Here is a 14035-nt window from a genome sequence, read left to right on the forward strand (position 1 = left end):
CAACCCCAAGTGCTTTCCTGTCGCTTCCCTCAAGTACTCCCGCACACCTCAACTACTTTTTTCATCATCATCATCATCATTATTAGAGCCTGATGATGCACTGTGACTGCAGTCTCGCAGCCAGGTAATCCCCCACATTTACTCTGTGGAGATTTTGAGTATCTGATATGATCCAGTATGAACGTGGCTTGTAGCCATCAGCGAATATAAGTTTATTTGTGTCACAGGAGCGTGCAATTCAGTAATCACACAATTCAAAATTGGAGTTAACTTATTAATGCCAAAGCACAATCTCTACAGTCTTGGTTGAGTGACAGGCCTAAAGAGCAGAGCAGCTCATTCCTGGTGGACTTATTCTATGAAAATCAGTTGCTGAGGCTGAAAGTCCCTGCCTCCTCACATCCATCTAAGTCCCCTCCTGCTCAGGGTTTTTTTTCCAAGTAATCGGAGACTGCACCTGCATGCAGCCAACCTCTCCTCCGCCCTTTGCATGCCTCTTCTAGTTCTGGGAGACAAGTGGGGAGGGGAGGACCTCCCTCTTCCTCTTGGCCTCCCTCTTCCAACTCTCCTGCTTCAGCTTCAGCCTCTGATTCCGTCCACTCTTCTTGCATAAATGACAAGTTTTTAGCCACCAGCTATTAAGTAAACAACACAAAATTAGAGTACAGTGGTACCTTGGGTTACATACGCTTCAGGTTACACACTCCGCTAACCCAGAAATAGTGCTTCAGGTTAAGAACTTTGCTTCAGGATAAGAACAGAAATCGGGCTCCGGCGGTGTGGCGGCAGCAGCAGGAAGCCCCATTAGCTAAAGTGGTGTTTCAGGTTAAGAACAGTTTCAGGTTAAGAACGGACCTCCAGAACGAATTAAGTACTTAACCTGAGGTACCACTGTACAGTAGTAATATTATTGCATGTGAAATTCCTCAATATAATCTGAATGACATGTTAAATTTCCTCACATGTGTAATAAACCATTTACTCAACCTTTATTAGCTTTCCCCTGAACAAAAAATTAACCGGAACAAATAATCCCAAACTGCAATAAAAGCAACATAGTGAATGTAGGGAATCTGATCTGTTTGGGAAAAAAAATAAGCTAGGGCCTAACAAAAAGGATAGGAAATCTTTGAGCCCCTCAGAGACGAAAACTGAACTGTGATATTTGAGGAACACTTTGAACTTAAACAAGAATGTCAACACAGCACTAATATTTGTGAAGGAGCAATATAAAAAAACCAAAGAATAGTTCTCTCTAGGGATTAATAAAATGACAGTAGAGAACTTGAAAGGTATTCTGAGGAAAGTCAGACCCAGCAGTTTCTGAACTATGAACAAGGAAATATATACATATAGAGAGAGAGGGAGGGAGGGAGGGAGGGAGGGAGAGAGAGTTTTTCACACCTTTCATATCATCCTTCTATGGCACTTACAACAGAAATCCTGAACATAGCACAAAATGTGGAAATATTCTAAAATGCTTCAGATTAATGCTGCAGCAACAATCTTACCTTGGTTACTAACAGTCCCCATCCCATTTCCAGTCATCATTTGCTAATCTCTCAATGTAAGGAGCTCAATATAGGGAAAATAATAATTATAGGATTGGCTTGTCAGCCCTACTGTGTACACACAATACCTTTAAAGCACATTTTAAGAACACCTCCCCCCTAAAAAATAATTTGTAGACTCTGTCCTTTGTTAAGAGTTGCTGGGATTTGTATCTGTGAGTGTGTGTTGAATGTTCTTTAAAGGTATACAGTAGTATGTATTGGCTGCCCTAACTTTGCTAATACTGCACTCTGAGTGAGGAATTTTTTGGCACAATCCCATAATATTTCTTATTATCACAGTAATTCATTTCCATACAGTTGCTTTCTTCTCTGTAGGTACCTGTATTGTTGTTGTTATTATTATTATTATTATTATTTTCATTATTACTATTATTATTATTTAGTGCCCCCTTTGTCTTGGCACCCTATGCAGTGGAACTGCCTGCACCGCCCCAAGATTGGCACTGGCTCCAGTTATGGGGTAAACCAAGACTCTTTTGGGGTGCTAATGTTGTGAACCCCTCCACTGCAGGCTCAGGGTGAGTATATACGTGTACACAAACTATATAGCCCCTAAACTAAAGACACCAGTCTCTGCTGTGTCTCATTCCAAAAGGAAACATAAACCCAGAGTAAGCTCCGGGATCCCCTGGAATCTCGCACCGCTCATCCAGGTGCCAGGCAACTGGATCCCCGCAGCTTCCAGACTGCTCCTATTCATCTGAATGTTTGCATATACACCCATGCAAGTAACCTCGCGTCTAGTTTGGCCCGAGTTAACACCCAGACGGGGCGAAAAGTGTTTTAAACCTTGAATTTAAAACTGCCGTGAGGCGACCCAGGGGTGCCAACTTGAATAAAATATGGGAGGCAAGAACCGCTCCGCATAATCGATCACTTGACACGGTGCACTATTTGAATGGCAATGCCGACCGACTTTGCGGGAAGCCTGCACCCTCAAATATTTTATTGGAGGGCCGAAGCCCCCAAGGCGCTGGCTCCTCTGACCCGCCCTGAATGAATAACAATAGCTGCCGTTGTTCAAACGACCAAACGAATCGCTCGCGGAGGTGGGCGCTCTTTGGAGTTCCTCGGGCAGTTGGGGGACGGTTTTGGGTTTCTTTGCTTCTTCCCAGAGATACGATGCGCTTTATTTTTAACGGCGGTTTCCCGAGCGACTGGGCAGCCTTGGGAAAAGGGGAGCGGCGGCGTCCCTTCCTCGAGGGTCGCCTGAGGGAAGCCGCAGCTGCCCCCCATTTCCCCTCACGGAAACCCGGCCTTTCGGAGCGGCGGCGGCGGCGCTGCTGCCTTGTGGCGGAGCGCGGCGTCGAAGGAGGGCCTGAGCTTGAGGCGGCCTCTCCTCCTCCTCCTCCCTCCCACATAATATTTCTTTCTCCCTTCCCCTGCGTGGGTCACATGAGAAGGGGCGGGCGAGCCTTGCTTAGCAGCAGCAGCAGCAGCAGCTGCGACGGGCGGTAGCGACAGTCGGAGAAGCTCCGCCGAGGAGAAACGAGGCGAACGAGGACATCGGCAGCCGCCTCGGAGCTGAGGGGAGCCGGAGCCGCCGGCCGCCAAGCGCCCCCCTCAGGAGTCCGCGCGGGCTCCTCGCGACGCCTCTAACATCGCCCAGTGCTCGGCCAGCAGCCCCAACATGGACGAAGACGGAGGAGGAGGAGGAAACGGTGAGTAGTGGCGGCAGAGGAGTTTGGTTTGGGAGCTTTATGAGGCGGCGGCGGCGGCGATGGAAGACCCTGGATAAGGGGGACTCCATCATCGCCCTCACACGCAGAGCGACCAGAGTGTCTCTGAGCGTGTGCAGAGTTTCCCCCTTTAACGCAGGGATTCTCAGACAATTTCGGGAACAGTCTGTCAGCTTCATCCAAGGAGGATCAGGGGAGAGATCTGTGTGTGTGTGTGTGTGTGTGTGGTTTGGGTCGCCCTATTTCATCCTTGCAACAATCCTGTGAGGTCGGTTTGCAAGTTGGGCGGTGTCGGTCCCAAGAGTCTGACAAACTGGAGAGCTTCTTATACCAGCACTTTTTTGTTTATGTTTTTGGCTCTGCGAATTTTAATGCCTCTTGTTTGGTTAGTCCCCATAGTGAACATATATTATTTGGGCGATCAGCTGCATCCTTCCTGGCGAGGTTCAGAGCAAACTTGCCTGAAGTGCAGTTTGATACTTTAAAAAGAAGAAGAATAATCTCTCTCTCTCTCTCTCTCTCTGTTTTGCTTTGGTAAATTGTACGTGTGATTCCTGTGTGGGGAATGAAACCAAGTACCAATTTCTCGCTCTCCCAGTTCTGCACTTGAGGGAGTTTAAAATCCTTTCCAACAACGCATGATTACATTGTCATGTCAGTGAAGTGCATTTTGATTCAGAGAAGAATTGAATTGACAGGGTCAAGTATGCAGATATATTGCACCCTCTCAGAATAGTCTCCACACAGCTTGAGGATTTTTTGGTCTTCGGTGGACTTCTGCTCCTGTTACTGACACGTACCCCAAGCACAAAGATCACACCCTTGCCTTCCATGTACTGGCCTGTTTCTATACAGTACTTGCAATCACCAATGAAGATTAAAGTCCTCCTTGCAACACCCGTAAGCATGCACTGAATTTTGGAAACAGCTGACTCCTTTTACTATGCTTTTGACCAGCCCAATTGTAATCACAGTTTTGAGGGACAGGCTGATTGGCATTAAGCTAACCATTTAAATGATTTGAGTGATGAGTGATCCTTGTTCTCCTGAATGACGCCAGTCACCATGTCCCTTGCTTCTTTTGTTGCCCCACTTCTCAGTTTCCAAATTTAGTTTTGCGATATGTCAGAGATTGTGTTGGGTAGTTTGATCCTGACAGCTCAGAAGTGTGTTGCTTTTTACTTTTTTGCAGGGCAGGGTGGAACTCTGTGAGCTGGCAGCTGCTGTCAGTTTGTGGGGCTAGCTAGCAACCTGTTGCAGGTGACATATAACAGTGACTGTCCTCTGTGGTGACTCTGATCCCTATACAGTGGTACCTCGGGTTAAGTACTTAATTCGTTCCGGAGGTCCGTACTTAACCTGAAACTGTTCTTAACCTGAAGCACCACTTTAGCTAATGGGGCCTCCTGCTGCTGCCGCGCCGCCAGAGCCCGATTTCTGTTCTCATCCTGAAGCAAAGTTCTTAACCTGAAGCACTATTTCTGGGTTAGCGGAGTCTGTAACCTGAAGCGTATGTAACCTGAAGCATATGTAACCCGAGGTACCACTGTACAACAATTTTTCCTTTCATTCTACCATCGCAAATATTACTATTTCCCCTACAGTTCCAATCCCCACGTGTTCCTATGTATGCTTAGTCCCTTGTTCTAAATTCCATTGATTCACAGATGAAATGGGTTATCCCTTTTTTACATTTGTGAAGCTATACATAGTTTCACAGTGTTTCTGTCCTTTGCAGTTTTATTTTGGCAACATAACCTATTCTCCTATTTTTTCATCCTGTTGCAGTGAGTGACCCCCTCCCAATAGCTACTCATATCATGTCTCCCATTCTCTATAACCACTTCCACTCTTAAAAACAACAACAACAACAACAACAACCCTCCTCATGTGTACCTCTTGACATGGTTTGTTCCTATCTCCTAACTGCACACAACTCCCATTCATGTATATTTTTCTCTGCCCCCACACTGTCGCCCACAGATTGCTTTTTCACATATTTATCAGTGCCTCTCGGGATGGGGCAGAGAATTGAGAGACATGAATATAATAAGGAGTAGTGAGTAGTTTTCAGGCTGCTGCCTGCTATATAAAGAGGAGTGTTGTTGAAGGAGGAGCTGGGTTAATTTTTCTGGCAAGGCAAAGCAAGCACTGCCTGTTTTGCTAATTCTAATGTAGGGATGCTGTTCTGATTGGGACTGTTCCATTCAGCATGGAGGACAATAGCGAACTCTGTGTCGTGACACACCCTAACTTATTAATGTCCCCTTCCCATTTTCCCCCTTGAAAGGTCATCTGTTTCTGGAGGAGGAAAAATGAATGCATAGTGTTTAGGGGTTGTGTCAATGGTTGCAAAAGGCAAGTTAGTGATGCAAGATGAGGCCTGGGTATAAAAGATCCTATAGAAAGGGGAGAAGACTAAGGGACATTAGAAGCTACATGGAGATGCAATGAACAGTTTCAAATTGTTGATTTGTGCCACCAGTAGTGTTAAGGTCGATGACAAATTGTTCGTTCTTTCACAGTGAAATCCTTGTGTGTTCTTTAGCCTGCCTGAAATTGTGTATACGCTTTGCTGAAAACAATGTGTGATAGAAAGGTTAATTGTTTCTTATAGTTTGACATGGGCACTGTTGCTGCCTCAGTCTAGGTGCAGCAGTAATTGCTAAGCAGTTTATCCAGTTTGAACAGGCATACAGTTTCCATAGACATTTGCTCAAATGTTTGTAAACACATACCTTTAAAATCTAGGACGTGTATTTCATAGTGTCTTTGGGTTACTCCTTCAGGCTGTTGAATTATAATGGATGTGCCCATAGTTTGAACATCATATAGGATTTTCAACTAAAGGGATTGGGTTAAGACATTTGAGTTAAGCTTTGCCTAATCAAACAGCACACAAAGGACAGTGGTAATAAAATTGTAACAGTAATTTCTGTAATTTCAAGACCAAGGCATTTTATCAAGAAGTCCTTAGAACAACCATGGGACCCTGTTTCCCTCCAGGTATATGCTAGACTGCAGCTCTGATCATCTTTGACTTTTGGGTATGCTGACCAGGGCTGATGTTAATTGGAGCCCAACAAAATCTGGAGGGTCACAGGTTCTCATCCCTGCTTTAGAATAAGGAAGCTGAATTTGTTCTGTGTTCCTTTATTTATATTTGTTGTGCAAATATATGAAGAGCTAGTTATGTGGCATGAGTAATAGTTGCATTATGATCTCTTGCACTAAGACTAAGAAGCTAGAATTCTGAAACCAAGTGGGTGTGGTGTGTTTATCTTGACATAAGGAAAAAATGCTAGGATTAATCAGTGACATGTTGCAGGAAGGCATCCTATAAACAAGCAATGCTGCCATTAACATTTCTCAGCAGTTGTTTCCTGAGCTGTTTAGTAGGTATTTGAGACTGTTCCTTCAAAAGCAAACATGTGTTTCTGGCAGTCCTGTTTTCTACAAACTAGGTAGGGGGTAAAATGTTAAATAAGCTGCCAAAATGAGCAAAGTTAGACTTTCCATATTTAAAACACTTTTGTGTAGGTTGTAGTATGTATTTATAAAGAATAATGGGCTCCACATGCAGTTATCTAAACAAAAAACTTTTGAGACTGTCTCCTCCTTTATCTCAGCCTCAGATGAAAATTGCCTTTTTGTGTCAGTTTTGAATGATAAGGGGACTTAGAAGAACCCTGTTGGTAAGTGTCACCCATCTTTAAAGCACTTCCCTTTGGAGGTTCTCCAAAACCTGAACCTTAATGTGTTCCAGTTTGATATGAATGCATAAAAACAATCACAAAAGTGTTAAAGCTACAACAACAATATATTGAACAAATATAGTGGAAACTCTTCAAAATAACATTAGTTATTGTGTTTACTTTACTAAGGTTTTGCACTTTATTGGTTGTTTTATATTTACTGCTCATAACTATACTGTTGCTGGAAGATCTCTCGCAAATTTAATGAAGGATATGTAGTTCATCAGGCCCCGATTATGGGTCCAAAACTGGCAATCCAGCTGGTGGTGCTTCGTTGTAATGTCTGAAAGGATGGGCATTGCATACAGTGAATTTGAGCCCCCTATTATTTTTCCAAGCAGGCTAGCATTGTGCTGTAAAATTAATTTGGGGAAATAAATTAACTGAAGACAATATAGAGATGATTTGGAGGTAAGGGGTTAACTGAAGAGGAGTTGAATTGATTTGGAGCAGGATCTATTGGGCAATTAATGGGATAAATGAATGGAAGAGGAACTGATTTGGGGTAATAATAGGGTGGATTGCAAATGAATTTAATTTATCTGGAGCGATTTGGATGGGGAATTAGTTGGCTTGACTTGTCCAACATTTGAACTCTAAATTTGCATATCCAGTAACATATGCAAATCTGTAAGGAAATAACTACAAGCACACACTCCAAATACAGGCACAGCTTGTGAATGGCCCCAGAGACCTTTTCCTTCACATATTAAAAACATGCTTTGTCAGCTGAATATTCACAGTGCCACTCATTTGGCTCTGGTTGGCAGCAGCGCTTGTAATGCCCAAAGATGTTTGTTGGACAACATTCTTCTTGTTGGTTTATGGAACTAAAAATGCCAAGTAACATTAAAAATGAAACCCAAGGATGTTTTGTCTCATTACACCTCTAAAGTAGCAAGTATCAACATTTTTATGTGGTTTCCTTTTAATATTCACAGCTTGTTCAAATTAGACTTTCTGAGACTGTGCATGCATAGCTGGAAATCTGTTCTCTCTTTTTTAGTCCAAATTTATTTTGGCTTTTTAAAAAACCTCTCCTGTGTTGACACCATGTTTCCATCTTTGTATTTTTAAGTGTATTGTGTTTTCATTTAGTAGAGCAGTGGCTGCGTCAAGCTTCCTTGCAGTGATCTTTTTCATGCAGAGAGATTATTTGAACTGCAGGTAATCTGTGCCTGCAGATGGGAAGGAGATTTTCTATCACTTTTCCTGTGTTCAGTTCAGAAGAAATGGAAATCCAGATACTTATTTTTTATGTATTTATTTACATTATGAAAATAGAGGATATGAAATTTTAAGCATTACTCTTATTGATGGTTGCCATTGGACTGTCAGCACTGCTAATCTAGGGTTAATTTTGTTCATGTCCTCTTTCCTGTTAACTCAGCAGGCAGAATGTGTATTTCTTGGTTTTTGCAGTTCTCTTGACATGAAAAACTAATATCTTCAGAGATGCTAATCCTAGAGAAGGATTCTAGTGCTGCTTTCTATACAACTCACTGGATTTTAATTGAACATTTGGTGCTATTGGAATACATTGATATTGGTTGAAAGTATTTGCAGCTGCATGCTCACATTAGCAGTTATTTTTTGCATAATGGGGCATATCCCAAATCATTCTCCCTGCTTTTAGGTAATTCTGATTGGTCAGTGCATTACAGGTGGTGATGATCTCATTTTAGAGAACATGGATGGTTGTTTCCAGTTTGTGTCCTGAACTAGGACTCACTATGCTGTTTGGGAATGTGTAGCTAGAACACCTAAAACTGTATTAACTTTTACATATTTAACCTATAATAGTGTTGTGCCATGTGAAGCCACTTACTGGGCGGTCTCCTGTTGCAGACTGGAGTTAGCAGTGGCTGAAGATGCTGAAGACTATTGACATAGAGTTAAAGCTGAATTTTAGTTGTGCCTTGTGCTTATCCCTCTGAATCAGTATCTGTTAGCTATATCTCGATGCTAACAGATTTCTTTGCTTCAGAATTCTTTGTGACATCGTGGAGATATTTGTGTCTCATCCTTACAGTGCAGAGCAAAATCATTTTTTCTCCTGCCAATACCTTCTTTCTCCTTAAGAAGATCTGACTCCAGTTGGAGTTTAATGGCTCTGGCCTAAGCTATTCAAAATATTTCTGACAAATGAAGATAAATGTGAGTCTTTGATATTGATGTGTACACATACACACTTATGTGTGCACACACAAACACATCCAGTAAAAGTAGATGGGAGTTCTTACACAAGAAAATTGCATCACTTGTACTTGTGGTAATTCTCTGTACAGTATTGGCAAAATATAAGGGTCTCATCTTGTAAACAGTGATTTCCTTGGTTTCCTTGGTATGCAGAACTTTACGGAAGCTAGTTCTTTCTTTCTCCTTCTAGGCCACAATTACTAATATATGAGGGTTGCTCATTAAAGATTTTCCCTGGCCCACTTCCGGTTATTGTAGGAGGGTGAAATTGAACATGTGTAATGATACATCTCTCAATAGGTAATGTGGTAATTTGTAGTTCTGAACTCCTAACAGTTTCTCTGTTATGGGTGCTAACGTGGAGTAATGTCTGATAATGGAACCAGTTGAATGCAGAGCAGTCATCAGGTTCCTGTACTTGAAAGGGAGCATATCATGGGAGACGTTCAGTGAGATAAAAGGGACTTATGGGGAGGATGCCCCATCGTATGACGTAGTCAAGCACTGGCATCGTCAGTTCAAGTGTGGTCAGACTTTGGTGGAACGGCTCCCGTTCCTGGGTGACCACAATCTGCCATTGATGAAGACACCATCCGGCAAATGAAGGCCACAATTTAGGAGGATCGCTGCATAACTGTTTGCCAACTAGCAGCATATGTCAAAAACAGTGTGGGCACTGTAGAAAAAACATCCACAACCATTTGCACATGGGAAAGGTGTCTGCACGGTGGGTTCCCTGGCTGCTGCTGCCTTTCCAGAAGCAGGAACGAGTCACATGCTCATGGGCTCTTTTGGCCATGTGTCACAAAAACCTTGATGACTTCTTCACCAGACTAATTACTCAGGAAGAAACATGGGTCCATCCAAACAATGGAAGCACTCTGCCTTACCACCTTCAAAGTAGGCACGTGTCTAATTGCCAGTGGGCAAGGTCATGCTCACAGTCTTTTGGGACCAGTGCGGAGTAGTGATGATGGATTTCCTGGCAAAGGGTACCATAATTACCGGGACATACTACGCTTCACTGATGCAGAAATTGCGGAAGGCCATCAGAATCGAGAGGCATGGTATGCTGACCAAAAGTATCCACCTCCTGCAGGATAACACCCCAGTTCACAACTCGCATGTTGCTCAGATGGAAGCATGGTCTTGTGGCTAAGAAATCCTTCCTCACCCCCCTTATTCTCCTGACCTTGCACCATCAGACTTTCACCTCTTTCCAACCATGAAGTTATTTTTGAAGGGCAAGCTATCTTCAGACGATTAAATGCTGATTTCTGAGTTCAAGACGTGGCTTCCGACACAACCTGCCGACTTCTAAACACGAGGTCTCTACAGCTGCATAAACGATGAGGAAAGTGTTTGACTCTTGCTGGTAGCTATGTAGAGAAGGACTAATAACTGTGCCCAGTTTCGTTTGTCTCAGTCCACGGGAAGTACGTCAGGGGAAATCTTTAATGAACGTCCCTCGTAGTTAGTTGTATGTCAGCTAATTTGCAAGACAATATGATCCCATTTTATACAATTTATCTTTTGGCCTAAAATATCCTTTTACTTAAGTAGAGATTAAAATAATGCTAGATTATGACAGAAAATTATTTCTATTGAGGTCCTAAAGTAAAGTACTTGGAAATATATCCTACTAGTTTCACTGGAACTTCCTTTCCCATTGTAGTCTTAGGGTTGATATGACAATTGGTGCTAATCTTCTATTTTGTTCTAATTACAAAGATCTCTGTATTTAACTGAATTTTTGAGATGATACTGCCTTCTCCATTGATTGCTTGAATTCTCATCTTTTTATGTAGCTTCAATTGGAAGAGGCTTCCCATTAATCATAGCTCTTTGGTGTTGGTGTCTTCGAGTAATTGAAATCCTGGCATCCAGTATGGCATTTGATAGCAAGCTTTATGTTCGGTTAAAATTGTGAGTGTTTGTTTTGAGGATAGAATACTATCCTGAAATTAAGTAAGGACTCTTCTTGAATACAAATTCATAGTACAGTATGGCTTCAGTTATCTTGTGTACTGCTCATACTTGATTTATTGCTTCCCATCCCTTTGAAATAAAGTCTAAGCTGCAGCTGCTTTATAAATTTTCTTTTTTAAAAAAAGAATTCCACTTATGTATAAGTTTGTTGCTGGTTTTTTGCACTGTTGTGAATGATAACATGCTTTTTATGTTAAAAAAAGATAACATTTAAATGCAGTGATGGAAAGCTGAAAATGGCAGAAACATTTACGATGTTGCCTACACTATGTCTGCACATTAACCCTGAATTTTGGGAGTGCCTTCTTGGAGTGGGAGAAATAGTTGCTTGCTCGTCCTGTTCTTGGTCTCTCTGTGGCAAATGTCTTTCTAAGAGTTCCTAGTCTGGTATTTTATTTTTTTGGCACAAGGCACCTGTTCCTCCAGAACTGGACTGAAGCTTTTCCACTGAGAATGTGAGGAGTGGGGAGAGAATGCAGATTTAGCACTATGTGTAAATTACTTATGTTTATGTTATAAACCAAGGTTGCTTTTGAAGGAAATAAAATTAAACATTTTAAAATAATTTGAATGTCTTACAGCTGTGGCTTATCTTTGTTCTCATCAGGAAAGATGAATGAATGCTGGAGAAAAATTGAGGCAAATGGCAAGTGGCATAATTTAGCCCCCACCCCCAGTTTTGTGTCTTGTACCAAAATGCAAATAGCTGTCATTCACTCAGAGAAAAACCATGTGTAATGTTAACAAATGGATTTTGTTATGACTTCATGACGGTCCTAATAATACTATTACCAACTGTAGACTTGGGAATTTTATCCTATGGGCCCACAAGACTACCTTTGCTTTTTATACACCTGAAGTACGGTATACATAATCTATCCATTCAGGGCAGAATCTGCAACCAGAGGTGGAGAATACTCTACCATTTGAAGATGGACTCTGCTTTTTCTAACTGTTAGGTAATGCTGCACTGCTTGGCTTCCATTGACTCTTTTACGTTATACAAGATCCAAAATTAAGCCCTGGCTTTGCCAAGGTAAAAACTACCATGCTTCTCTTTAGTTCTGCTTTCTGCATACCCAACAACCTGTATGCTATGCTTAAGGTATTGGACAGATCTGGATTACAAGCTGGGCTTTATTTTCCTCAAAACTATGGGGGAAAACAGTCATTGCTGCTTCATTCCAGAATCCTAGGTGTGTAACCTGATATCTGTAGCACCTGGGAGGAACTGCAATCTCCATTGTGGAATTGAGTCTACCAGATGATCTCATGGCTACAACATTGAACTTAATTTTGTACTCCCTCATCCCTTGTCCTGCCACCTCCTGCTCTGTGCAACAGCTTGCCCAACGAAGAGTTCTGGAGAACTCAAAAGTTTGCTACCTTTTTACCCCTTTTTTGTTGCTCTTAATAAAGGTATTGCCCAACTATAGACTTCGTAGGAATAGTCTGATTGTGTAACTGGAGTCTAATGTAAAACACACACACGTATCTTGGATCAAGAAGAAGTTTGTGCCTGCTGCTTCAATTTTGGCATTCCCTGTGTCTGAGTGATTCACCTTGCAGTTTGGACATGCTTTTTATTTATTTATTTTCTGCGGCAGCAGTTTAATCTCTATAAAGTTACTTGGATATTTTGCATGATTGTTACCTCATTCGGATTTTGACTGTAAGCTTAAATCCAGCAGATGCTTCATAAAATACTGGCCCTGCAAACTGTTGTTTTGGACAGCAGCATTTCCTTTTTCTTGGCACAGACACACACAATCTGCTAGAAAGCCATGTGTTTTTGTGGACCCCTGAGATTTGTCTGAAGAAGGAAATGGTTTGACCTGTTTGGTTGCTATGAAGTAAAAACACTCTTGTTTGTATTTTTGTGAACATCTGTGTTGCATTTATTTAATTCCCTTTCGGAGATTCTTAAAACCCTGTAGCTTGATGTTATAAGGTTTCATTAAAAATACATTGGTGCAGCTATAGTCAGTTCTAATGTCTACTTGTAGACAGGTCTTAAGTGGTGCTTAACCAGATGTTGAAACTGCCTGTCCCAACCATGTCCCCAAAGGGGTATACAATACTCATAAAAGGGGAAGATGATAGGGCAGGGGTGTAGCCCTGATGATACATGCCTTCATAAAAATAAAAAAAAACCTGCAGGATGTGACTGTATCATTACACAGGCAGGCCAAGTAGAGAGGGTGTACTGTTCAAAGTGTGTGTGTGGAAACAACACTACTAAGGTGTGCCCCCCAGCACTTTCCCAGCTTTGGGAAGGAAGTGGGAGGGCTCTAGGGCCCTGCCAGAGCCTTGCACCTCCTTCCAAAAGCCTGGTGCCTCACTTAGGGAAGACAGTGTGAGGGTTGGGTGGGGGCATCAAATTTTGGCCTCTCCCCACCATGCAACAAAGCAGTGTGAGGCCCGCAGGTTCTTTGTTGAAGTACTCTTGCGGCCCATGTGATATGAAAAGTTGGACCACCCTGGTCTACACCGACTGGCAGTAGTTCTCCACAGAGGTTCAGTCAGGGGGCATTCCCAGCCCTACCTGGAGTTGCTGAGTATTGAATCTGGCACCTTCTGTACACAAAGCAGATGTTCTTCATCGTAACATGTTATGCATTGCAGGTTATTTTTACAGAATGGATTTTCCATAGTAAGAGGAAAACAGATTAAAAAAATTAAAAAATACAGACTCACATTTTGATGGCAACATCATCATGTGGATGATGTTAACAAACTTGTAGGTATGAGCAGCACTGATTCCACAGTCAAACTGTGTGCAATCACTGCTGGTTGTTTTGGTGCCAGCATCATATTTTTATGACACTTTATCCATCCC

The 14035-nt window shown here is 42.3% G+C and overlaps 1 protein-coding gene and 1 long non-coding RNA gene across 2 annotated transcripts in view; one reads left to right on the plus strand and one right to left on the minus strand.

The window, feature by feature from the left end:
• Positions 1-180: 180 nt before the first annotated feature.
• Positions 181-1620, minus strand: LOC308463144. Its single transcript, XR_013979482.1, has 2 exons — positions 1512-1620; positions 181-635 (listed from the first exon to the last, which is right to left on the minus strand). It is a non-coding gene; the product is annotated as an uncharacterized lncRNA (long non-coding RNA).
• A 960-nt stretch (positions 1621-2580) lies between these two features.
• Positions 2581-14035, plus strand: part of CYTH3 (cytohesin 3) — a 79580-nt gene continuing 68125 nt past the window's right edge. Inside the window, exon 1 of the mRNA XM_080981181.1 lies at positions 2581-3235. Coding sequence (XP_080837307.1) covers positions 3205-3235 — 31 coding nt within the window. The 5' untranslated portion in view covers positions 2581-3204. The remainder of the gene's footprint in view (positions 3236-14035) is intronic.

Source organism: Podarcis pityusensis (genome assembly GCF_964106645.2).
Source record: "Podarcis pityusensis genome assembly, chromosome: 14".
NCBI classification, from domain to species: Eukaryota; Metazoa; Chordata; class Lepidosauria; order Squamata; family Lacertidae; genus Podarcis; species Podarcis pityusensis.